Source organism: Somniosus microcephalus, chromosome 1 (genome assembly GCF_052327205.1).
Source record: "Somniosus microcephalus isolate GS21.2 chromosome 1, FLI_Smic_1.0, whole genome shotgun sequence".
Taxonomy (NCBI): Eukaryota; Metazoa; Chordata; class Chondrichthyes; order Squaliformes; family Somniosidae; genus Somniosus; species Somniosus microcephalus.
The window spans coordinates 461881927-461906914 of NC_140987.1; the positions used below are offsets into that span (position 1 = coordinate 461881927).

Sequence of the window (24988 nt, forward strand, 5' to 3'; positions counted from 1 at the left end):
GTTGACCCTATCGAGATATTTCACTCGACCATCATCGAATGCTTACCAGTCACCAATGCGATAATTGAGAGAGAGACCCGAAACGACCCGACACTGTCTCGGGTCTACGATTTGACAGTGAAGGGATGGCCAGCACATGGCGAACCACTGTTACCTGCATTCTCAGCCAGACGAGAACAGCTATCCGTCTGTCAAGGCACATTGATGTATGGAACAAGGGTGATTATTCCTCCTAAATTAAGGGAGAGAGTTCTGAAGGAACTACATGAAGGTCATCTGGGGGGAGTCAAGATGAAAGGCCTTGCTAGGGCTTATGTGTGGTGGCCAGGTATCGACAAACAAATAGAGGATCTGACTAAAAGCTGCTCAGGGTGTCAAAAAGTTCAAAACGCACCTCCAATTGCACCGCTACATCCGTGGGAATGGCCTTCAACCCCATGGCAACGTGTGCATATCGACTTTGCAGGTCCATTCATGGATTCCATGTTTTTGATAGCGGCAGATGCACATTCTAAATGGCCAGAAGTGATTAAGATGTCGACCACTACCTCTGAAAAGACGATCGCAGTTCTAAGAACCATATTTGCAAGGAATGGGTTGCCGGAACAAATATGTTCAGACAACGGACCACAGTTCGTGTCAGAAGAATTCCAGAAATTCATGAAAAAGAATGGGGTGAAACACTATACATCTGCCCCATATCATCCGGCTACCAATGGGTTGGCCGAGAGATTTGTACAAACGTTCAAAAAGGCGATAAAGGCCATGAGCAAAGACCATATTCCACTACAACACAAGGTGGATAATTTCCTGATGGCATATCGAAACGCCACGCATGCAGTGACAAATCAAAGCCCTGCCATAATGTTCTATAACAGGAGGTTGCGGTCCCGGTTGGATTTGTTAAAACCCAATGTGCGTAGGGAAGTCGAAAACAAACAATTCCAGCACGTAAATAACAAGGCCACTCGGAGTTTCGAAATAGGACAACCAGTGTTGGCCAGGGACTATAGGAATGATAAATGGCAATCCGGAACAATTCGTGCCCGACAAGGACCCTTGATGTACACAGTAGACGTTGGTGAGAACGTAATACGACGTCATGCTGACCAACTTGTGGAATCGAGAACAAGGGTCGACCCCATGTCTACGACAGAGACACCAGTTGAAGAAGTTATTGAGCCTGTAGCATCTACCTCAGACTCGAACATACATGATGATGTTCAATCCATAAGAGATCAAATGGATGAGTCACCCCAGCAACGAGAACCAGAGACCCCTGAAAGGCGTTATCCGGCCCGGATCAGGAGGCCTCCTCAGGGACTAAATCTTTGAACAGTTTTGTATGAAAGTTGTATATATGTTATCCATGTTATGTTTAAATTGGGGTGTACACTGTTAAGCTAAAAGGGGAGGAATTGTAGTGTATGTAACCTGTACCACCTTAAGAGACTACCTTAAGGTGATGGACTACTTTCTGATGGCTCCTGTATATTGTAGTACTGGTGGTGACCATACCGGTATATAAAAACCCTGTGGAGCAAAGTGTATTTTAGTTCAGCCCTGACCCTCAGTTACTAAAGACCTGTTTAAGTATTCTGTTGCCTGTGTCCAGTTATTCAGCATAACTACATTTAAAAGCACAGACTCAACAGGGTCGATTGGGCTTATACTTGCTGGAGTTTAGAAAAATGAGAGGGGATCTCATTGAAACTTATAAAATTCTAACAGGACTGGACAGACTAGATGCAGGAAGGATGTTCCCGATGGCGGGGGAGTCCAGAACCAGTGGTCACAGTCTAAGGATAAGGGGTAAGCCATTTAGGACAGAGATGAGGAGGAATTTCTTCACCCAGAGAGTGGTGAACCTGTGGAATTCTCTACCACAGAAGACAGTTGAGGCCAATTCATTAAATATATTCAAGAAGGAGTTAGATATATTTCTTAAGGCTAAAGGGATCAAGGGGTATGGGGAGAAGGCAGGGACAGGGTACTGAATTTGGATGATCAGCCATGATCTCATTGAATGGCGGAGCAGGCTCGAGGGGCCAAATGGCCTACTCCTGCTCCTATCTTCTATGTTTCTATGTTTCTATGTTAGTGAACCGGTTGGGTTTTCACAACAATCTGACAGCTGCATGGTGCCAACCGAAAGATCAGCACATTCAGTGAATTCAATTTCCCTACCTGTCATAGTGGGCTTATGCACTCAGAGCCATTGGGTTGTTAATCCACGGCCAGAACAACAGGCTGTTGTACCCTGGGTTTGTTTCTACATCATTAGACTGTGCCAAAATAGAATGGTATAGGACCCTTCTTACCGATATAGCGCGACATAATCCATGAAAATATTATGGGACATAAAACCCTCTAGGGTTTACATTTTGATAAATACACTTATACCGCTGGTTGCTGATGTCACAGGAGAGGTGGTCAATGATGATACAGTGACTGAAGTCGCAGGTAGCCTTGAAGTGGTGGATGTCTTCGGGGTTGCTGGAGATGAGGTGGTCCTATATAAGAATGTTGAAGATGAGGTCATCATATCTGAGGTTACTGGTAGCCTTGAAGTGATGGTTGTCTCTGAGGATGCTGGAGATGAGGTGGTCCTATCTGAGGATGCTGGAGATGAGGTGGTCCTATCTGAGGATGCTGGAGATGAGGTGGTCCTATCTGAGGATACTGGAGATAAGGTGGTCCCATCTGAGGATGCTGGAGATGAAGAGGTCCTATCTGAGGTTACTGGTAGCCTTGAAGTGGTGGTTATCTCTGAGGTGTTGGTGATGAGGTGGTCCTATCTGAGGATGCTGGAGATGAGGTGGTCCTATCAGAGGATGCTGGAGATGAGGTGGTCCTATCTGAGGATGCTGGAGATGAGTTGGTCCTATCTGAGGATGCTGGAGATGAGGAGGTTCTATCTGAGGATGCTGGAGATGAGGTTGTCCTATCTGAGGATGCTGGAGAAGAGGTGGTCCTATCTGAGGATGCTGGAGATGAGGAGGTTCTATCTGCAGTTACTGGTAGTCTTGAAGTGATGCTTACCTCAGAGGATTTTGCAGATGAGGTGGTCCTATCTGAGGATTCTGGAGATGAGGTGGTCCTATCTGAGGATGCTGGAGATGAGGTGGTCTATCTGAGGATGCTGGAGATGAGGTAGTCCTATCTGAGGATGCTGGAGATGAGGTGGTCATATCTGAGGATGCTGGAGATGAGGTGGTCCTATCTGAGGATGCTGGAGACGAGGAGGTCCTATCTAAGGTTACTGGTAGCCTTGAAGTGGTGGCTGTCTCTGAGGGTGTTGGAGATGTGGTGGTGCTATTTGAAGATGTTGCAGATGAGGTGGTCCTATCTGAGGATGCTGGAGATGAGGTGATCCTATCTGTGGATGCTGGAGATGAGGTGGTCCTATCTGAGGATGCTGGAGATGATGTGGTCCTATCTGAGGATGCTGGAGATGAGGTGATCCTATCTGAGGATGCTGGAGATGAGGTGGTCCTATCTGAGGATGCTGGAGATGAGGTAGTCCTATCTGAGGATACTGGAGATGAGGTGGTCATATCTGAGGATGCTGGAGATGAGGTGGTCCTATCTGAGGATGCTGGAGATGAGGAGGTCCTATCTGAGGTTACTGGTAGCCTTGAAGTGGTGGCTGCCTCTGAGGGTGTTGGAGATGTGGTGGTCCTATTTGAGGATGTTGCAGATGAGTTGGTCCTATCTGAGGATGCTGGAGATGAGGTGGTCCTATCTGAGGATACTGGAGTTGACGTGGTCCTATCTGAGGATGCTGGAGATGAGTTGGTCCTATCTGAGGATGCTGGAGATGAAGAGGTTCTATCTGCGGTTACTGGTAGTCTTGAAGTGGTGGCTGTCTCTGAGGGTGTTGGAGATGAGGAGGTCCTATCTGAGGATGCTGGAGATGAGCTGGTCCTATCTGAGGATGCTGGAGATGAGGAGGTCCTATTTGAGGTTACTGATAGCCTTGAAGCGGTGGTTGTCTCTGAGGGTAGTGGAGGTGCGGTGGTCCTATCTGAGGGTGCTGGAGATGAGGTGGTCATACCTGAGGATGCTGGAGATGAGGTGGTCCTATCTGAGGATGCTGGAGATGAGGTGGTCCTATCTGAGGATGCTGGAGAAGATGTGGTCCTGTCTGAGGATACTGGAGATGAGGTGGTCCTATCTGAGGATGCTGGAGATGAGGAGGTCCAACCTGAGGATGCTGGAGATTAGGAGTTCCAACCTGAGGATGCTGGAGATGAGGTGGTCCTGTCTGAGGATGCTGGAGATGAGGTGGTCCTATCTGAGGATGCTGGAGATGAGGTGATCCTATCTGTGGATGCTGGAGATGAGGAGGTCCTATATGAGGTTACTGGCAGCGTTGAAGTGGTAGCTGTCTCTGAGGATGTTGGAGATAAGGTGGTCCTATCTGAGGATGCTGGAGTTGATGTGGTCATCTCTGAGGAGGCTGGAGATGAGGTGATCCTATCTGAGGATGCTGGAGATGAGGTGGTCCTATCCGAGGATGCTGCAGATGAGGAGGTCCTATCTGAAGTTACTGGTAGCCTTGAAGTGGTGGTTGTCTCTGAGGATGTTGGAGATGAGGTGGTCCTATCTGAGGATGCTGGAGTTGATGTGGTCCTATCTGAGGATGCTGAAGATGAGTTGATCCTATCTGAGGATGCTGGAGATGAGGAGGTTCTATCTGTGGTTACTGGTAGCCTTGAAGTGGTGGTTTTCTCTGAGGATGTTGCAGATGAATTGGTCCTATCTGAGGATGCTGGAGATGAGGTGGTTATATCTGAGGATGTTGGAGATGAGGTGGTCCTATTTGAGGATGCTGGAGATGAGGTGGTCCTATCTGAGGATGCTGGAGTTGAGGTGGTCCTATCTGAGAATGCTGGAGATGAGGAGGTCCTATCTGCAGTTACTGGTAGCCTTGAAGTGGTGGTTGTCTCTGAGGATGTTGGAGGTGAGGTGTTCTTACCTGAGGTTGTTTGAGATGAGGTGGTCCTATCTGAGGTTGCTGGAGATGAGGAGGTCCTATCTGAGGATGCTGGAGATGAGGTGGTCCTATCTGAGGATGCTAGAGATGAGGAGGTCCTATCTGAGGTTACTGGCAGCCTTGAAGTGGTGGTTGTTTCTGAGGATGTTGGAGATGAGGTGTTCTTACCTGAGGTTGTTGGAGATGAGGTGGTCCTATCTGAGGATGCTGGAGATGAGGAGGTCCTATCTGCAGTTACTGGTAGCCTTGAAGTGGTGGTTGTCTCTGAGGATGTTGGAGATGAGGAGGTCCTAGCTGAGGATGCTGGCGATGAGGAGGTCCTATCTGCAGTTACTGGTAGCCTTGAAGTGGTGGTTGTCTCTGGGGATGCTGGAGATGAGGTGGTCCTATCTGGGGATGCTGGAGATGAGGTGGTCCTATCTGAGGATGCTGGAGATGAGGTGGTCCTATCTGAGGATGCTGGAGATGAGGAGGTCCTATCTGAGGATGTTGGAGTTGTGAATAAATCTAAAGAGGAAAGCACTCTTGTAGTTAATAATTTAGTAACATCTAGGAAGAAAATAAATCACCTTATTTTGCACCATTGTTTTGGAGAACAAACGCTATGTAAAATATTAATTTAACAAGCCCGAGTTGATTTTATTCTGTAGACAATTCTAGACTAACTGGAGTAATAGAATCTGTTGTAGAACTTCTTTCTTGGAGTTTCATTTTAAATACAGTGAGATATTGAATTAATAAATGATTCCCTGTTTATAAAGAAATCTTATCACGCAGTGTGGGTGCAATGCTCTGGCTATTGGGCGTGATGTGTTGGTGAGTTGTACAACAATCATTCTGGAATGGCAGGATTATAACTAACCCTGGGTGAAGCAAAGAAGGAACTTGCATTTATATCAAGACATCCCAAAGCGATTCACAGCCAATGAAGTACTTTTGAAGTGTAGTCACTGTTGGAATGTAAAAAACACGGCAGCCAATTTGCACAGCAAGCTCCCACAAACAGTGATGAGATAAATGACCAGACAATCTGTTTTAGTGATGTTAGTTGAGGGATAAATATTGGCCAGGACACCGGGGAGAACTCCCTTGCTCTTCTTCAAATATAATGACCTGGGCTTGGGTATACAGGGCAGAATTTCAAAGTTTGACAATCTATATTAATGACTTGGATGAAGGGACCGAGTGTGCTGTAGTCAAATTTGCTGACGATACAAAGATAGGTGGGAAAGCAAGTTGTGAGGAGGACACATAGGGCAGGATTTTCATTGGGCCATGGAGTCAGGATTGGAGGCGTGGGGGGGGGTTAAAATCCCGAAATCAGGGGTCCCGACCCCTTCCCGCACCCAAACCCGCCTCCATGCCAGTTTCAAAGGAGGCGGGTACCCGCCCCGCACTGGGACCCGCCTACCCGAGGCGGGAAGGGATTAGTGCCAATTAACTGCCTGTTAACAGGTAGTTAACAGGCAGTTTTTAGCCTAATCCCTATTTTTAATGTTGAAGTGTGGGATTCCCGACGGCTCCAAACCACGCCAAGTTAGAAGAGGCGGTCCATCGGGTTGAAGGACTTGGCGGGGTCGAGATGTCGGTGTTCAGGTGAGTGATGTGTGCATGAGTGCAAAGGTAAGTGTGTTTGGTGTGTCTAAAGTGATTAAAGAAGTTTAAATTACCTTTTCTTACCTTTTCAGCCTTCTTTCCTTTAGGTTCCGGGAGTCCCTCATCTCACCGGCACAGAAAGCAGAATGGCTGCGAACTGTCAAAAGTGACAGCCTTCAGCTTTTTGTGCAGGAGAGATTTCTAACTGAGTCTGTGGAGAAGGACTCATGTTAGAAGTAGGCTAAAAATTCGGTGGCGCCGCGTTTGGGGCGCCAAGCTCGCCTGGGCGCTGGAATTTGCGCTCCGGGCGGAGCCGCTTGCGCCTTCCCGATATTCAGTTGGAGAGCCCCAAGAGGGACTCGGGGCGCTGCTCAAGGCTCCCCACGTCCCGCTTGGGGCGCTCAAACTGAATATCGCAGCGCTACGTGCCGCAGCGCCACACGCTGTGGCACGGTGCACTGCGGTACTGCAGGCCCTCCTCCCCTTCTTAAGGGGGAGGGGCCTGCACCAGCGCGATGACCGATCGCGAGTGCCGGCAAAAGAGCCCGGCACCGAGGAGAAGTGGCGGGCTCTCGGGACACAGCCGACACTGCCCGGGGGGGGGGGGGATCAGGAGGCCGGGGATGGAGGTGCTGGCAGGCGGCCACCGAAAAAATGACCGCCCCGCACCTCCACCTTAATTTGCGCCACTACCGCCACAGGTAGGCCCCGTGAACCGGGCACGATTTGCGATTGGCGTTACAGAGGCGGGCGCGACCAAATATCGTGATCAGGGCGGTAGCGGGACGCTGCGCCCACCGATGACGTCATCGGTGGTGGCGCAGCGCAACCGGCTAACGCCGCTATTAGCGCCCCGCTAAATATCACGGAAGGCACGGCCATTGGCGCTAAAGCCACTGAGTGCCCTCTTTAGGCGCTAACTGGTGGCGCAGCCCACCGAATTTCTAGGCCTAAGTGTTTGACAGCTTCAAACAGCTGTGAAACGCTGATATTTCATCTGTCAAAAGCTCTTGACAGATGAAATTTCAGTCTGTGACATCACCTGTTGCCGGGTGGCCCTTAATTAGCCTGCTGAGCCCACCCAGCGGGCTTAACAAGGTCAATCAAGTTAAAATCGCGTGGATTGGCTGCACCTCGATGGAGGCCGGACTACAACCCCGAAAGTTGTAGAGAGACTACAGAATGCTGCAGTACAGAGGGATCTGGGTATCCTCGTACATGAAACACAAAAAGTTAGCATGCAGGTACAGCAAGTAATTAGGAAGGCAAATGGAATGTTGGCCCTTATTGCAAGGGGGTTGGAGTATAAAAGTAGGGAAGTCTTGCTACAACTGTACAGGACGCTGGTGAGACCACACCTGGAGTACTGCGTACAGTTTTGGTCTCCTTATTTAAGGAGAGATATACTTGCATTGGAGGCAGTTCAGAGAAGGTTCACGAGGTTGATTCCTGTGATGAAGGGGTTGTCTTATGAAGAAAGGTTGAGCAGGTTGGGCCTATACTCATTGGAGTTTAGAAGAATGAGAGGTGATCTTATTGAAACATATAGGAGGAAAAATTGGGTTGCTTTGCGCCTCCCGTTAGCGCCTAAAGAGGGCGATAACGGGGCACAAAGCAACTAGCGCCCAGGCGCAGCGCTGCCCACGCCTCCCGGGAAATTCAGCAGAGGGTTAGCGGTGGCGCTAACTGGTAGCGTCTTGCGGCGCTGCACCGCTGGCGATGACGTCTGCACCACCAGCGATGATATCATCGCCGTGCGCAGTGCCCCGCTTGCGTCCCAGCCGCGATCTTCGCCCCAGCGGCGATCTTCGGGTATGTCCGGCAGGGTCAGGGGGGCCTACCCACGGCCAGGAAAGCGCAATTTAAAGGCGAGGTGCGGGGCGGCCATTTTTGTCGCTGGCCACCTGCCAGCACCTGCCTGCGCTCCAGTCCCCGGCCTCCTGAATGGTTTCCCCTCCCACGGAGTGCCGGCTGCGCTCCAAGAGCCCGGCACTTCTCTACTTCTCTTGAGTGCCGGGCTCTTTTGCCGGCACTCCTGATCCCCGGGGCCCAGCTTGGTCCCGGGTCACGCTGCGCAAGGGGAGGGGAGGAAGGCCTGTAATACCGTGGCGCGATATTGACTCACTGCACCCCAAGAGGGATGCGGGACGCTTCCAGGAGTGCCCCGCTTCCCTCTTGGGGCGCAACTACTCAATTTCTGGCGCGGGGGCGCTAATTTTTCCGGGGTGCAAAAAGTAGCGAAGTTAATGCCCCAAATGGGGCACGACTCAATTTTTAGCCCCTAAGATTCTGAAGGGGCTTGACAGGGTAGATGCTAAGAGGATGTTTCCCCTCGTGGGGGAATCTAGAACTAAGGGTCATCATTTCAGAATAAGGGGTTGCCCACTTAAGACGGAGATGAGGAGGAATTTCTTCTCTCAGAGGGTCGTGAATCTTTGGAATTCTCTTCCCCAGAGAGCTGTGGAGGCGGAGTCATTGAATATATTTAAGGTGGAGATAGACAGATTTTTGAACGATAAGGGAGTCGAGGGTTATGGGGAGCGGGCAGGGAAGTGGAGTTGAGGCCAAGATCAGATCAGCCATGATCTTATTGAATGGCGGAGCAGGATCGAGGGGCCGAATGGCCGATACCTCCTATTTCTTATGTTCTTATGGCTCTGCACAGTGCAGAGTTGGATGGGAAGGACCACAGACCCAGACCAGAGCTTGCTCGAAGCTCCATCCATTCATTTAAATCTGCCCCATTGTATATCGGTTAAAACATATTGGCTATTACATTCTTCTATAATAACATTCTCCTATATAAGTCCCACTCCAGGGACTTGAGCACATAATCTGAGGGAGTGCTGCAATGTCGGAGGTGCCATCTTTTGGATGAGACGTTAAACTGAGGCCCCGTCTGCTCTCTCAGGTGGATGTAAAAGATCCCACGGCCACGATTTCATACGATCATAGTATCATAGAATGATGCAGCACAAAAGGAGGCCATTCAGCCCATCGTGCCTGTAACAGCTCTATAAAAGTTAGTCCCACTCCCCCCTGCTCTTTCCCCAGAGCCCTGCAAATTTTTCCTTTTCAAGTATTTATCCAATTCCCTTTTGAAAGTCACTATTGAATCTGCTTCCACCGCCCTTTCAGGCAACGCGTTCCAGATCACAACAACTCGCTGCGTAAAAAAATGTTTCCTCATGTCGCCTATGAACATAGGAACAGGAGGCCATTCAGCCCCTCGAGCCTGTTCCGCCATTCAATGAGATCATGGCTGACCTGTGACCTAACTCCATACACCCGCCTTTGCCCCATATCCCTTAATACCTTTGGTTAACAAAAAGCTATCAATCTCAGATTTAAAATTAACAATTGATCTAGCATCAATTGCTGTTTGCGGAAGAGAGTTCCAAACTTCTACCACCCTTTGTGTGTAGAAGTGTTTCCTAATTTCACCCCTGAAGGGTCTGGCTCTAATTTTTAGACGATGCCCCCCAGTCCTAGAACCCCCTAGTCCTAGACTCCCCTAGTCCTAGAGCCACCTAGTCCTAGAGCCACCTAGTCCTAGAGCCACCTAGTCCTAGAGCCACCTAGCACTAGAGCCACCTAGTACTAGACTCCCCAACCAACAGAACTAGTTTTTCTCTATCTACCCTATCTGTTCCCCTTAATATCTTGAAAACTTCGATCAGATCACCCCTAAACAACATTACAAACAGTTTCCTACTTCTTCTTCTTCTTAGGCAGTCCCTCGGAACCGAGGATGACTTGCTTCCACATTAAAAATGAGTTTGCAGGTGACTGATGAGTCCAATGCGGGACCTACAGTCTCTGTCACAGGTGGGGCAGACGGTGGTTGAAGGGGCGGGTGGGTGGGGTGCTTGGGTTGACGTGCGCTCCTTGCGCTGCCTGCACTTGGCTTCCGCTTGCTCCTGGCGAAGAGACTCGAGGTGTTCGGCGCCTTCCCGGATGCTTCTCCTCCACTTTGTGCGGTCTTGGGCCAGGGATTCCCAAGTGTCGGTGGGGATGTTACACTTTTTCAGGGAGGCTTTGAGGGTGTCCTTGAAGCGTTTCCTCTGCCCACCTGGGGCTCTCTTGCCGTGTCAGAGCTCCGAGTAGAGCGCTTGTTTTGGGAGTCTCGTATCGGGCATGCGGACAATGTGACCCATCCATCGGAGCTGATCGAGCGTGGTCAAAGCTTCGATGCTGGGGATGTTGGCCTGAGCAAGAACACTGACGTTGGTGCGCCTATCCTGCCAATGGATTTGCAGGATCTTGCGGGGGCAGCGTTGGTGGTACCTCTCCACAAACAGTTTCCTACATTACAACAGTGACTACACTTCAAAAGTACTTCATTGGCTGTAAAGTGCTTTGAGACGTCCGGTGGTCGTGAAAGGCGCTATATAAATGCAAGTCTTTCTTTCTTAACCTTCTAAATTCTAAGGAATACAACATAACTTCTACCCCCTTATATTCTAGTCCTCTAGGTATAAAGGCCAGCATTCCATACTCTTTGTGATTATTTTCTGTACTTGTTCAGGACATTTTAATGATCGATGTACCTGGACCCCCCAAGTCTCTTTGGACCTCACTGTTTTTAGCTTTTCACCATTTAGAAAGTACCCTGTTCGATCCTTTTTAGGTCCAGAGTGGATGACCTCACAATTACCTACATTGAAATCCATTTGCCACAGTTTTGCCCATTCACTTAATCTGTCGATATCCCTTTGTAGTTTTATGCTTTCATCTACACTGCTGACAATGCTGCCTATCTTTGTGTCATCGGCAAATTTGGATATCTGACTTTCTATGCCATCATCTAAGTCGTTACTAAATACGGTGAATATTTGAGGCCCCAACACAGATCCTGCGGGACACCACTAGTCACATCCTGCCAATTAGAGAACCTGCCCATTATCCCTACTCTGTCTCCGGCCACTCAGCCAATTTCCGAACCAGCTCAATAATTTGCCTTCAATTCCATGGGCTTCTACCTTAGTTAACAGTCTCTTATGTGGGACTTTATCAAATGCCTTGTGGAAGTCCATATAAATAACATCCTCAGACATTCCCTGTCCACTACTTTAGTCACCTCTTCAAAATATTCAATCCGGTTTGTCAGGCATGACCTTCTTTTCACAGATCCATGCTGGCTGTACCCGATCAGCTGAAAATTTTCAAGGTTTTCAGTCACACTATCCTTAATTATAGAATCCAGTAATTTACCGACTACAGATGTTAGGCTAACTGGCCTATAATTCCCTGGTTTCCCCTGTATTGATTTCTTTGTGGGTTCAATAACGACTCATTTATGAAAGAGAAAGTTGTTTTAATCTAAAGTCTATTCAACTCTTTTTAACAGCCTTTACAGAACACACTATGCTGTGATGCATCTAGAATCAAACTGAAAGTAAAACTCTCTGCCTTGCTTCTCTCGGTCACATGACCTCTGCTGGTCAGGCATAAGTAATCAATACCTGCAATCATGCTATTAAGGCATCATAATCGAACAGGCAAATAACATCACTATTTGCTGATATCATTACATCTCCCTTTCTTAAAACAAAAGTATTTTACTTTTAACTAACAACATGTTTTCTTTGTATTAATCTGCATTTTAACTGTAACACTTAATGAACTTACATTATCATTATCATGATCAAGGTTTTTTAACCTTGCTTTGTGTGTTCACATGAAATATGTCAATACACTAGAACTTGAAGAAAGAATAAGATAACATTACTTCCTTCTATAACAATAGTCCTTAAATTTGCTCAATGAGTCTCTCAGGAGGCTTCATGTGTCTTGAGGATTTTCTGATTGATTGTCCTTGAATCTGAGTTGTTGCCTCAGATGATGTGTTCTCAGCTGTGTGATCAGGTTGTTCAACAGTATCAGTCTCTTGACCTGCTGTGGCTGGTCCCATGAGAAGATCTCGACGATTTCTTCTCAGAACAGCACCCTCATCTGTCTGAATGGTGTATGATCTTGGTTGAACTTCACTCAGGACAGTTCCCTTCTGTGTCCATGTGTTTGTTTTGTCTTTCAACCCTACTTGGTCACCAGTGTGGAGTTCAGGTAGGTTTTGTGTTCCTCTGTCATAGTAATACTTTTGCTTTTCTTTCTGTTGTTCTTTGAACTTCCTCACTTTCTCCCCCTCTTTTGTTTTCAGGAGGTTCTCCGGGATGGGTAGGTTTGACCTTAGCCGACGTCCCATCAGGAGGTGGGCTGGTGACATACCACACTCGAGCGGCGTTGTGCAGTATACAAGCATGCTTTGGTAGAAGTCAGTTCCACTGTCTTTTGCCTTGTACTTCACTCTTTTCACTGTGTTTGCGGGCTCTCCTGGGTCAACAGCTCTGGACAACGTGTCTGCTGTATACATCAGCTTACCCGGTGTGTACGCAACATTCAGTTCATCATAGACTGTCTCTCTTTCACTTTCCACAACGAGGACTCTCTTTACCAAGTTCAGTCTCTCACAGGCTTTTAAACCTAGTATGGCTTGCACATCCTTTGGCACCACGATTAATGCTAGCGTGTGCTCTCTGTCCTTGTGTGTTACTTTGACAATGCATTTTCCTTTCACTGGTATATCAGTACCTGAGTATCCGGTCACTTTCACTTGTATTCCATGTAACTTTGGTCTGGGTCTAATTCTCTTAAAATCGGTCTCTGATATCACATTAACTTGTGCTCCAGTATCCAATTTAAATGGAATGTGTATGTCATTCACTTTTAGTGTCAACATCCAGTCTCTTTCTTCTTTGTTTTCAGACAAAACATCTACATTGAATTCCTCTATCTCGCTTTCATCTACTGTATGGACCTTGCTTTGTTGCACTTGGTTCTTACAGCAACGGGCATAATGGTTGTTTTTGTTGCATCTATTGCATGTTTTACCATATGCTGGACACTTTCTTGGTGGATGCTGTGTACCGCATCGACTACATGACTTCCGATTGTCCCTTTCATTTTCGTTTGCTGGCCACGTCTCTTTTTTCACATTGGCGCTCTCTTTGTTAAACGGTTTGTATCCGTTCTTTCTCACTGCATCCACGTTGCAGCTACTGTCACTGAACAGCTCCTTTGCCTGCAACTTCACAGTCTCTGTAGCCCTACACAGTGCTATGGCTTTTCCCAGGTCTAGATCTTGCTCTCTTAGCAGTCTTTCCCTTAGACCATTATCTGGAATACCACACACCAGTCTGTCTTTTATCAGCGAGTCTGTCAGTCCCCCAAATTCACACGATTTGCTTCGGTTTCTCAGTTCAGTCACATACTGATCAATAGTCTCGCCGATTTTCTGTACACGTGTGAAAAATTTGTGCCTCTCAAAGGTCACGTTGCGTTTAGGTATGCAGTAGGCCTCAAACTGTTCCATTATTTTATCTAGCTTCATTTTGTCTCCATCAGCAGCGAATGTGAAGTTATTATACACCTCCAGCGCTTCATCACCCACGACATGTAAAAACAGTGACGATTTCTTTTTATTACTTTTATCGTCAGCTCCGATTGCTGATAAATACAACCCTACACGTTGTTTGAATCTCTTCCAATTTTCAGCCACATTACCTGTCAATTGAAGCATCGCCGGTGGGTGTAAACCTTCCATTCTTTCACTTCGTTAGCTATTCTCTAATGGTAAGCAACGATGTTCTCTTTTGGCTTGCTAATATGTGGAGAGCTGATTTAACTTCAGTTTTTTTTTCTCTTCCTCTCTTTCAGCTACTTCTGACACCATGTATTGATTTCTTTGTGGGTTCAATAACGACTCATTTATGAAAGAGAAAGTTGTTTCAATCTAAAGTCTATTCAACTCTTTTTAACAGCCTTTACAGAACAAACTATGCTGTGATGCATCTAGAATCAAACTGAAAGTAAAACTCTCTGCCTTGCTTCTCTCGGTCACATGACCTCTGCTGGTCAGGCATAAGTAATCAATACCTGCAATCATGCTATTAAGGCATCATAATCGAACAGGCAAATAACATCACTATTTGCTGATATCATTACATCCCCCCCTCACCATTCTTAAATAGCGAAGTGACATGTGCAATATTCCAATTCCTGAATCGAGAGAACTTTGGAAGATTATAGTTCGGGCACCTGCAGTGTGCTCACCTCCTTCCTTTAAAACCCTGGGATGGAAACCATCTGGTCCTGGGGATTTGTCTCTCTTTAGTCCCATTATTTTCTTCATTACTGTTATTTTGCTTAAGTTAGGAGTTCACTCGTATTGGGCACCAGCAGAGACCGCTAGATTTTAGATAAATAGATTCATTCAAAAGTAAAGATGAAAGTCTATTATTGGATACTATAAATCACAGGAGAACCAACATCCCCACAATGATTCAACTCCTATAGCCTGAAGTGGTTTCCTTCACTTTGCACTGGAGGTGGTCACGATGCGATATATCACAGTAAAGCCAGAACACAGTTATACAAGAGTAAGAGACAACCACTATACAAGCTCTCTATCACCACAAAGGATAAATCAAAGCAATGTTCAGTTCCCGCTAAATAGGGGCAGTGTGAAGCTGTGTTTACCTGTGGGAGTGGCAGGGTTCGCAGTACTTGATGCAACTGATGGAGCTAAAGAGAGATAAAAGAAAACATGAAATGACACACAATGATTGGGACGTAATCAAAGGAACAAATTTTGTTCGAAGGAAAGGTGTGGCATTTATATAGTGCCTTCCATATTCTCAGGATGTCCCAAAGCATTTCACAGACAATAAAGTGCTTTTAAAGTGTAGTCACTGTTGTAATGTAAGAAAAATGGCAGACGATTTCTACACAGCAAGATCCCACAAACAGCGATGACAGGTTAATTTATTTTAGTGATGTTGGTTGAGGAATAAATATTGGCCAGGACACTGGGGAGAACTCCTTCCTTGGGTCAGATGGTCATGGGTTCAAGTCCCACTCCAGAGCATTGAGCGTATTACCCAGACTGACACTCCCAGTGCAGTACTGAGGGAGCGCCGCACTGTCGGAGGGGCAGTACTGAGGGAGCGCTGCACTGTCAGAAGCTCAGTACTAAGGGAGCGCCGCACTGTCGGAGGGGCAGTACTGAGGGAGCGCTGCACTGTCGGAGGGGCAGTACTGAGGGAGCGCCGCACTGTCGGAGGGGCAGTACTGAGGGAGCGCTGCACTGTCAGAAGCTCAGTACTAAGGGAGCGCCGCACTGTCGGAGGGGCAGTACTGAGGGAGCGCTGCACTGTCGGAGGGGCAGTACTGAGGGAGCGCCGCACTGTCGGTGGGGCAATACTGAGGGAGCGCCGCACTGTCGGAGGGGCAGTACTGAGGGAGCGCTGCACTGTCAGAAGCTCAGTACTGAGGGAGCGCTGCACTGTCGGAGGGGCAGTACTGAGGGAGCACTGCACTGTTGGAGGGACGGTACTGAGGGAGCGCTGCACTGTCGGAGGGGCAGTACTGAGGGAGCGCCGCACTGTCGGAGGGGCAGTACTGAGGGAGCGCCGCACTGTCGGAGGGGCAGTACTGAGGGAGCGCCGCACTGTCGGTGGGGCAATACTGAGGGAGCGCTGCACTGTCGGAGGGGCAGTACTGAGGGAGCACTGCACTGTCGGAGGGGCAGTAATGAGGGAGCGCTGCACTGTCGGAGGGGAGGTACTGAGGGAGCGCTGCACTGTCGGAGGGGCAGTACTGAGGGAGCGCTGCACTGTCGGAGGGGCAGTACTGAGGGAGTGCCGCACTGTCGGTGGGGCAATACTGAGGGAGCGCCGTACTGTCGGAGGGGCAGTACTGAGGGAGCGCTGCACTGTCGGAGGGGCAGTACTGAGGGAGCACTGCACTGTCAGAGGGGCGGTACTGAGGGAGCGCTGCACTTTCGAAGGGGCAGTACTGAGGGAGCGCCGCACTGTCGGAGGGGCAGTACTGAGGGAGCACTGCACTGTTGGAGGGGCAGTACTGAGGGAGCACTGCACTGTCAGTGGGGCAGTACTGAGGGAGCACTGCACTGTCGGAGGGTCAGTACTGAGGGAGCGCTGCGCTGTCGTAGGGTCAGTACTGAGGGAGCACTGCACTGTTGGAGGGTTAGTACTGAGGGAGCGCTGCACTGTCAGAGGCTCAGTACTAAGGGAGCGCCGCACTGTCAGAGGCTTAGTACTAAGGGAGCGCCGCACTGTTGGAGGGGCAGTACTGAGGGAGCACTGCACTGTCGGAGGGGCAGTACTAACGGAGCATCGCACTGTCAGAGGGGCAGTACTGAGGGAGCACTGCACTGTCGAAGGGGCTGTATTGAGGGAGCGCTGCACTGTCGAAGGGGCAATACTGAGGGAGCGCTGCACTGTCGGAGGGGCAGTACTGAGGGAGCGCTGCACTGTCGGAGGGGCAGTACTGAGGGAGCGCTGCACTGTCGGAGGGGCAGTACTGAGGGAGCGTTGCACTGTCAAAGGGGCCGTACTGAGGGAGTGCTGCACTGTCAGAGGTGCCGTCTTTCGGATGAGACGTTAAACCGAGGCTCCATCTGCTCTCTCAGGTGGACGTAAACTATCCCATGGCACTATGTCGAAGAAGAGCAGGGGACTTCTCCGCCGGTGTCCTAGCCAATATTTATCCCTCAATCAGCATCATTAAAACAGATTATCTGGTTATTTATCACATTGCTGTTTGTGGGAGCTTACTCAGCACAAATTGGTTGCTGCGTTTCCTACATTACTACAGTGACTACACTTCAAAAAGTACTTCATTGGCTGTAAAGCGCTTTGAAACGTCATGAGGTCATGAAAGACACTGTAGAAATGCAAGTCCTTCATTATAACTTGAAAATACAACTCCCCCACCCACCCCCCCTCCCCCCTCCTCCTCGCCCGCCCAGTCCACACTCATCCTACAGGCCTCCAGGAGATTAGTGAGTAACTCGAATAGCAAGTCAGGGAGCTGGTTTTCTCATTCGCTGTCGGGACATAAACTGCCCTGAACTGTAACATAAAACTGCTTAAAGTTTGCATCCTTGATCCAAAGTGAAACATGCTTTGTTCAGGGAATCTAAGAATAACTCAATTATGTTACACAATCAATTCAGTTTAAGTTGGTTCTTGCCCAACAATTGTGAATTATTTACAATGAGCACTCGAATGATATCTGCTTTGTGAGAGTTAATCATTAATCGAGCATGTCATGGTTTAAGCGCTGCTTGTGTGTGATCGTAAGCCCAGTGCTGACGGATAGTGATTGCTGCACTGTGCCCATGTCTGGGGAGGTCCCTCTCTCTTGCACAGTTATCTGATAGATCCCACTCTCACATCTAGTCTGATTCTCTCCATCGTAGGCTTTCTCATCTCTCTCTTTTATTAATTCTATTGCGGCCAGTCTTCTCCAAACTTCCACCCTTCCTTCCGACAAGGTCCTTCCAACCGGCTCTCCATCCTCCCTGCAATTTCATGGTGTTGAAATCAAGAGTGCAGCACCATTTCCAACTGGAACTCATTCTTTCCCAGGCCGTCTTGGCTCTTCCCCTTCCCCAGTCTCCTCTTCCTCCTGTACCATAGACCAGGATTTGCCTCGGGGCTGCTCCTGTCTATCCGCCTCAGCCCTATTCTCTAGAATTCCCTCCCTGAATCAGCCCACCTCTCTGCTTCTCAGCAGACAGATCTGCCTGAAAGACCCTGCCGTGTTATTTCGCTGTATAACCTACCGCAACGAAGCGTGGAATCGTTTTCCAGTGTTTTTCTTGTGAAATTCAAATACTTTTTTGACCAGCTGATAATATTCCCATCCGAACAATCCAACTTAGAAAGCTCCTGAGAACTTTTCACGTGGTCCCACACCCTGAAGTAGTACAACTCTCCTAAAAAATTCCAGGTTATGTCAAACTCAGTCTTAGAAGTGTTTGCTTTCGATAGCTGGTATTTTCCCAGGAATAAGGATCCACCAGGCTTAACTGTGCTGGCTGGTATATTGTAAGTCTTTTTCTTCGACCCATTGAGATACACAGCGAGTGCGTTGGAAGAGTTGCTCCAGGTGAAACATACCGTGCACCAGACATTTAATGGCACAATGACTTGGGTCTCACAGGTTGTACCAGAGAACCACACCGTCAGATTAAAATTCTCCATGCCAATTCCCAGCTCTTGTTTACTTCCAGATGCTGCAGTTTGATAGGTGAATGCTGCCCACTTACGGAGAGTAGTGTGGGTGTGATGAATGTCAATACACACCGTCAGCTGGGTCAGTGGGGGCATGTGGACACCTTCACATAGGGTCCCGAGCTTAGTGCTCACATTAAAAGTCGCCTTCTGTCCTTTCATAGGAATACTCGCTGCAAAAAAAGGAAATCACAAAAATTTACAAGCATGAAACGACGTGTAACTTTGCAGAGGCATGGAAGTGTTTAAATAGTTACACTAACAATGGCCACTTGCATTTATATAGCGCCTTTAATGTAGTAAAACAGCCCAGGGCTTCACAGGAGCGTCAGACAATCGGCACTGAGCCAAAGGAGGAGATATTAGGGCAGGTGACTTGAAAGCCTGGTCAAAGAGGTGGGTTCATTGAGGAGAGAGAGGCGGAGAGGTTTAGGGAGGGAATTCCAGAGCTTAGGGCCCAGGCAGCTGAAGGCACGGCCGTCAATGGTGGAGTGAAGTCTTCAGACTTCTTAGCACTGCATCACACTAACCGGCTTCAAACACTCTAACTCATTGACATGGCAGCGATTGGAATGAATGGTCTCCCAGTTCGGAGCTGGACTTTGCATCATAATCAATATTCAATCTCGAATAAAAAACCTTTCCGCTGCATCTGTTCCTGGGGCACCCCAATTGCAGAAAAAGTGTAACATCCCCATCGACACCGGGGATTCCCTGGCTCAAGACCGCACAAAGTGGAGGAGAAGCATCCGGGAAGGCGCCGAACACCTCGAGTCTCTTCGCCGGGAGCAAGCGGAAGCCAAGCGCAGGCAGCGCAAGGAGCGCACGTCAACCCCAGCACCCCACCCACCCGCCCCTTCAACCACCGTCTGCCCCACCTGTGACAGAGACTGTAGGTCCCGCATTGGACTCATCAGTCACCTGCGAACTCATTTTTAATGTGGAAGCAAGTCATCCTCGGTTCCGAGGGACTGCCTAAGAAGAAGAATTGCAGAAGCACCCGCCTCCCCTCCAAAAAAAGGCTGGCACTGGGTCGCAGTACTGGGATTTTCCTCAGTCCAGATGGGGGCAGCCCGAGTGTGTCTTTAGCAACTCTTCCTTACTCCACAGCACACTCTTCGCGCCTCTCAGGTCTGCATCTGCACTTGTTCAGGGCCCCCCTCCTGCCCAATGCATGACCCTGCCAGGGTACAAACCCCGCACCAGAGGAGGAAGATCCCAGGATATGGCGTTGGCCCAGGGCAGCTTATCTGGGTGGCTATAGCCCAGACTAGCTCTAGCTCCAGCTGGAGTATTGTGGCCAATTCTGGGCACCACACTTTAGGAAGAATGTCAAGTCCTTGGAGAGGGTGCAGAGGAGATTGACTGGACGAGTAGCAGGGTTGAGTTACGTGGAGAGACTGGAGAAGCTGGGGTTGTTCTCCTTAGAGAGGTTAAGAGGAGATTTAATCGAGGTGTTCAAAATCATGAGAGGTTTTGATCGAGTCAAGAAGCAGAAACTGTTTCCAGTGGCAGGAGGGTCAGTAACCAGAGGACACAGATTGAAGGTGATTGGCAAAAAAGGCAGGGAGGTGAGGAGAAGTTCTTTTACGCAGCGAGTTGTTCTGATCTGGAACGCGCTGCCTGAAAGGGCGATGGAAGCAGATTCAATAGTAACTTTCAAAAGGGAATTGGAGAAATACTTGAAGGGGAAATTTTCAGGGCTCTGGGGAAAGAGCAGGGAGTGGGACTAATTGGAGAGCTCGTTCAAAGAGCCGGCACAGGCACGATGGGCCGAATGGCCTGCTTATGTGCTGTAAGATTCTATGGAAAGGGAGGGGTTAGATCCAGTTGTTGTGGCCCATATCGAACAAATGACATAGGTAGGAACAGGGAGGAGGTCCTACTGAAGGAGTATCAGGAGTTAGGAGCTAAATTAAAAAGCAAGACCTCGAGGGTAATAATCCCCCTGAGCCACGTGCAAATTGGCAAAGAAACAGTCAGATCAGCAGAATTAACACGTGGCTAAAGAGCTGGTGTGGGGAAAGGGGTTCCTTTTCATGGGGCACTGGCACCAGTATTGGGTCAGAAAGGAGCTATACCGATGGGACAGGCTCCACCTGAACCGGGATGGGACCCTTTACCTAGCGGAAACTATTAGCCAGTACGTAGCAAGCCCAACAAGAGAGGGGGCGGTTCTGGACCTAGTTTTAGGGAATGAAGCTGGGCAGGTGGAAAGGGTATCAGTGGGAGAGCATATTGGTGGTAGTGATCATAATTCAGTTAAAAAAGCTTACGGGATTCAGGGCTTGATGAATAGATGTATAGAGTACAAAAGCAAGGAAGTTATGATGAACCTGTATAAAACACTGGTTCGGCCTGAACTGGAGTATTGTGTCCAATTCTGGGCACTGCACTTTAGGAAGGATGTGAAGGCCTTAGAGAGGGTGCAGAGGAGATTTACAAGAATGGTTCCAGGAATGAGGGACTTCAGTTATGTGGATGGACTGGAGAAGCTGGGGTTGTTCTCCTTGGAGCAGAGAAGATTGAGAGGAGATTTGATAGAGGTGTTCAAAATTATGAGGGATCTGGACCGAGCAGAGAGAGAGAAACTGTTCCCATTGGCGGAAGGGTCGAGAACCAGAGGACACAAATTTAAGGTGATTGGCAGAAGAACCAAAGGCGACAGGAGGGAAAACTTTTTTACGCAGCGAGTGGTTAGGATCTGGAATTCACTGCCTGAAAGGGTGGTGGAGGCAGATTCAATCGTGGCTTTCAAAAGGGAGTTGGATAAGTACCTGAAGGAAAGAAATTTGCAGGGCTACGGGGAAAGGACGGGGGAGTGGGACTCGCTGAAGTGCTCTTGTAGAGAGCCGGCATGGGCTCGACTGGCCGAATGGCCTCCTTCCGTGCTGTAACCATTCTATGATTCTATTCTATGATTCTACATTAATAAACTTGCAGAATGGGCATATAATTGGCAAATGAAACTCAACACAGATAAATGTGAGGTATTACATTTTGGTAGTAAGAATGTGGAGCTCACTAATTACTTGGAGGGTGGGAGTCTGGATGGAGTAGAGGAACAAAGGGATCTCGGAGTACAAATACACAAATCACTAAAAGTAGCGACACAGGTTGACAAGGCCATAAAAAATTCAAACCAGGCACTAGGGTTTATTTCCAGAGGGATAGAATTGAAAAGTAGGGAAGTTTTACTAAACCTGTATCGAACCTTGGTTAGACCACACCTGGAGTACTGCGTGCAGTTCTGGTCGCAATATTATAAAAAGGATATAGAGACACTGGAGAGGGTGCAGAGAAGATTTACAAGGCTGATACCAGAAATGCGAGGGTGTACACATCGGGAAAGGATGAACAGGCTGGGTCCCTTTTTGCATAAAAAAAGGCGGCTGAGGGGTGACCTAATAGAGGTATTTAAAATAATGAAAGGATTTTGATAAAGTGGATACAGAGAGAATGTTTCCACTTGTGGGGAAGAGCATAACTAGAGACCATCAATATAAGATAGTCACCAAGAAATCCAATAGGGAATTCAGGAGAAACTTCTTTACCCAGAGAGTGGTGAGAATGTGGAACTCGCTCCCACAGGGAGTGGTTGAGGTGAATAGTATCGATGGATTTAAGGGGAGGCTGGACAAACACATGAGGGAGAAGGGAATAGAGGGTTACGCTGATAGAGTTAGATGAGGAAAGGCAGGAGGAGGCTCGAGTGGAGCATAAACACTGGCATGGACTGGTTGGGCCGAATGGCCTGTTTCTGGGCCGTGTATCCGAAGTAATCAGACAGATAAACTTCACTTGTCGATTGCAGTGAGTGGTGGGAGGAAAATTCGAGGCAATATTGAGTGTCAGCCATGGCTCAGTGTGTGGCACTCTCTCCTCTGAGTCAGAAGGCCGTGGGTTCAAGCCCCACTCCAGGGATTTGAGCGCAAAATCCAGGCCGACACTCCAGTACAGTACTGAGGGAGTGCTGCACTGTCGGTGGGGCAGTACTGAGGGAGTGCTGCACTGTCGGTGGGGCAGTACTGAGGGAGCGCCGCACTGTCGGAGGGGCAGTACTGAGGGAGCGCTGCACTGTCAGGGGGCAGTACTGAGGGAGCGCCGCACTGTCGGAGGGGCAGTACTGAGGGAGTGCTGCACTGTCGGTGGGGCAGTACTGAGGGAGCGCCGCACTGTCGGAGGGGCAGTACTGAGGGAGCGCTGCACTGTCAGGGGGCAGTACTGAGGGAGCGCCGCACTGTCGGAGGGGCAGTACTGAGGGAGCGCCGCACTGTCGGAGGGGCAGTATTGAGGGAATGCCGCATTGTCGGAGGGGCAGTATTGAGGGACTGCCGCACTGTCGGAGGGGCAGTATTGAGGGAGCGCTGCACTGTCGGAGGGGCAGTAGTGAGGGAGCGCCGCACTGTCGGAGGGGCAGTATTGAGGGAGCGCCGCACTGTCGGAGGGGCAGTACTGAGGGAGCGCTGCACTGTCAGGGGGCAGTACTGAGGGAGCGCCGCACTGTCGGAGGGGCAGTACTGAGGGAGCGCCGCACTGTCGGAGGGGCAGTATTGAGGGAGCGCCGCACTGTCGGAGGGGCAGTATTGAGGGAGCGCCGCACTGTCGGAGGGGCAGTATTGAGGGAGTGCTGCACTGTCGGAGGGGCAGTACTGAGGGAATGCCGCACTGTCGGAGGGGCAGTACTGAGGGAGCACTGCACTGTCGGAGGGGCAGTACTGAGGGAGCACTGCACTGTCGGAGAGGCAGTACTGAGGGAGCGCTGCCCTGTCGGAGGGGCAATACTGAGGAAGCGCTGCACTGTCGATGGCGCCATCTTTTGGATGAGACATTTAACCGAAGCCCCGTCTGCCCTCTCAGGTGGACAAGAAATATCCCATGGCACTATTTTGCCGAGCAGGGGAGTTCTCCCCGGTCTCTGTATTGTAAAAAGGATACAGAAGCTTTGGAGAAAGAGTTGGGGGGAAAGGGAGAGGAAGGGGGAGGGAAGAGAAACCTCGGTCACCCCTTAAACACCCTGGCCCAACTGGTGCAGTTTTGAGGCGGGCTTGTGAATGGGCGCCCAGAACACCTGGGCCTAGAAATTCAGTTAAGGCCCGCCAGCAGGCTAACACCCAAAAGTTAGCGCTGCGCGCGGAGCCACTTGCGCCCGCCGGAAATTCAGTTTCAGCGCCCCAACTCGAAGGCGGCCACTATTCAAGGGTTTCTGCGCCCCCGCTTGGGGCGCTGAAACTGAATATCAGCGCGCTAGGTGCCGCAGCGCCACCCGCTGCGGAGCGGCAGGCTGCGGTACTGCAGGCCTCCTCCTCTTAAGGGGGAGGTGCCTGCAACAGCGAGATCGCCGCTGGATTGTGCCGGCAAATGAGCCCGGCACCAAGCAGAAGTGCCGGGCTCGCGGAAAGCAGCCGGCAATGCCGCGGGGGGGGGGGTGGAGGAGGCTGGGGAAGGAGGTGCGGGCAGGCAGCCGCCGAAAAAGCGGCCGGCCGCACCTCCACCTTAAAGCGCCCCAGTAGCGCAGCAGTACGGCCCCGTTTTTCAATCGCTGTTTGCGGCCGCTGCAGAAGAGGCGGCCGCAACTAAATATGGGGTTTGGGCCGGAAGCGGGGCGGAACCGGGGCACTGCGCACACCGATGACGTCATCGGTGCCGGCGCAGCGCTACCGGCTACCGCCGCCATTACCGCCGATCTCAATATCAGCGCAACCTCTTATACTGGCGCAGAAACCCTCTTTAGGCGGCAACTGGGCGCAAAGCTTGCAGCGCCTTACTGAATTTCTAGGCCTTGAGATGTTAAACTGAGGCCCCGTCTGCCCTCTCAGGTGGATGTCAAAGATCCCATGGCTACTATTGGAAGAAGGGCAAGGGGGAGTTCTCCCCGGTGTCCTGGGCCAATATTTATCCCTCAATCAACATCACTAAAAACAGATTATCTGATCATTATCACATTGCTGTTTGAGGGATCTTGCTGTGTGCAAATTGGCTGCCGCGTTTCCCACATTACAGCAGTGACTACACTCCAAAAAGTGCTTCATTGGCTGTAAAGCGCTTTTTTACGGCCAGAGGATGTGAAAGGTGCTATAGAAATGTAAGTCTTTCCATCTTGTAAACAAGAACTTGGAGGTGCTGGTGTTCCCATGCGCCTGCTGCCCTTGTCCTTCTAGGTGGAAGGGGTCGCGGGTTTGGGAGGTGCTGCCGAAGAAGCCTTGGCGAGTTGCTGCAGTGCATCTTGTAGATGGTACACACTGCAGCCACGGTCTTCTTCTTCATAAGCAGTCCCTCGGAACCGAGGATG

At 49.6% G+C, this 24988-nt stretch overlaps 2 protein-coding genes across 4 annotated transcripts in view; both read right to left on the reverse strand.

Annotated features, from left to right (window-relative positions):
* adgrg4a (adhesion G protein-coupled receptor G4a) overlaps positions 1 to 24988 on the reverse strand; it is a 207733-nt gene that overhangs the window by 177088 nt on the left and 5657 nt on the right. For all 3 annotated transcript variants that reach the window (XM_086002304.1, XM_086002303.1, XM_086002302.1), the window contains exons 3-5: positions 18246 to 18869; positions 15134 to 15178; positions 5168 to 5506 (exon numbers count right to left, since the gene is read on the reverse strand). In XM_086002304.1, coding sequence (XP_085858430.1) covers positions 5168 to 5506; positions 15134 to 15178; positions 18246 to 18869 — 1008 coding nt within the window. The remainder of the gene's footprint in view (positions 1 to 5167; positions 5507 to 15133; positions 15179 to 18245; positions 18870 to 24988) is intronic.
* On the reverse strand, positions 4221 to 5162 carry LOC147125386 (uncharacterized; the record flags this gene model as incomplete). Its single annotated transcript, XM_085993499.1, has 1 exon — positions 4221 to 5162. A coding segment is annotated over one exon (939 nt), but the record flags the coding sequence as incomplete, so codon positions are not given.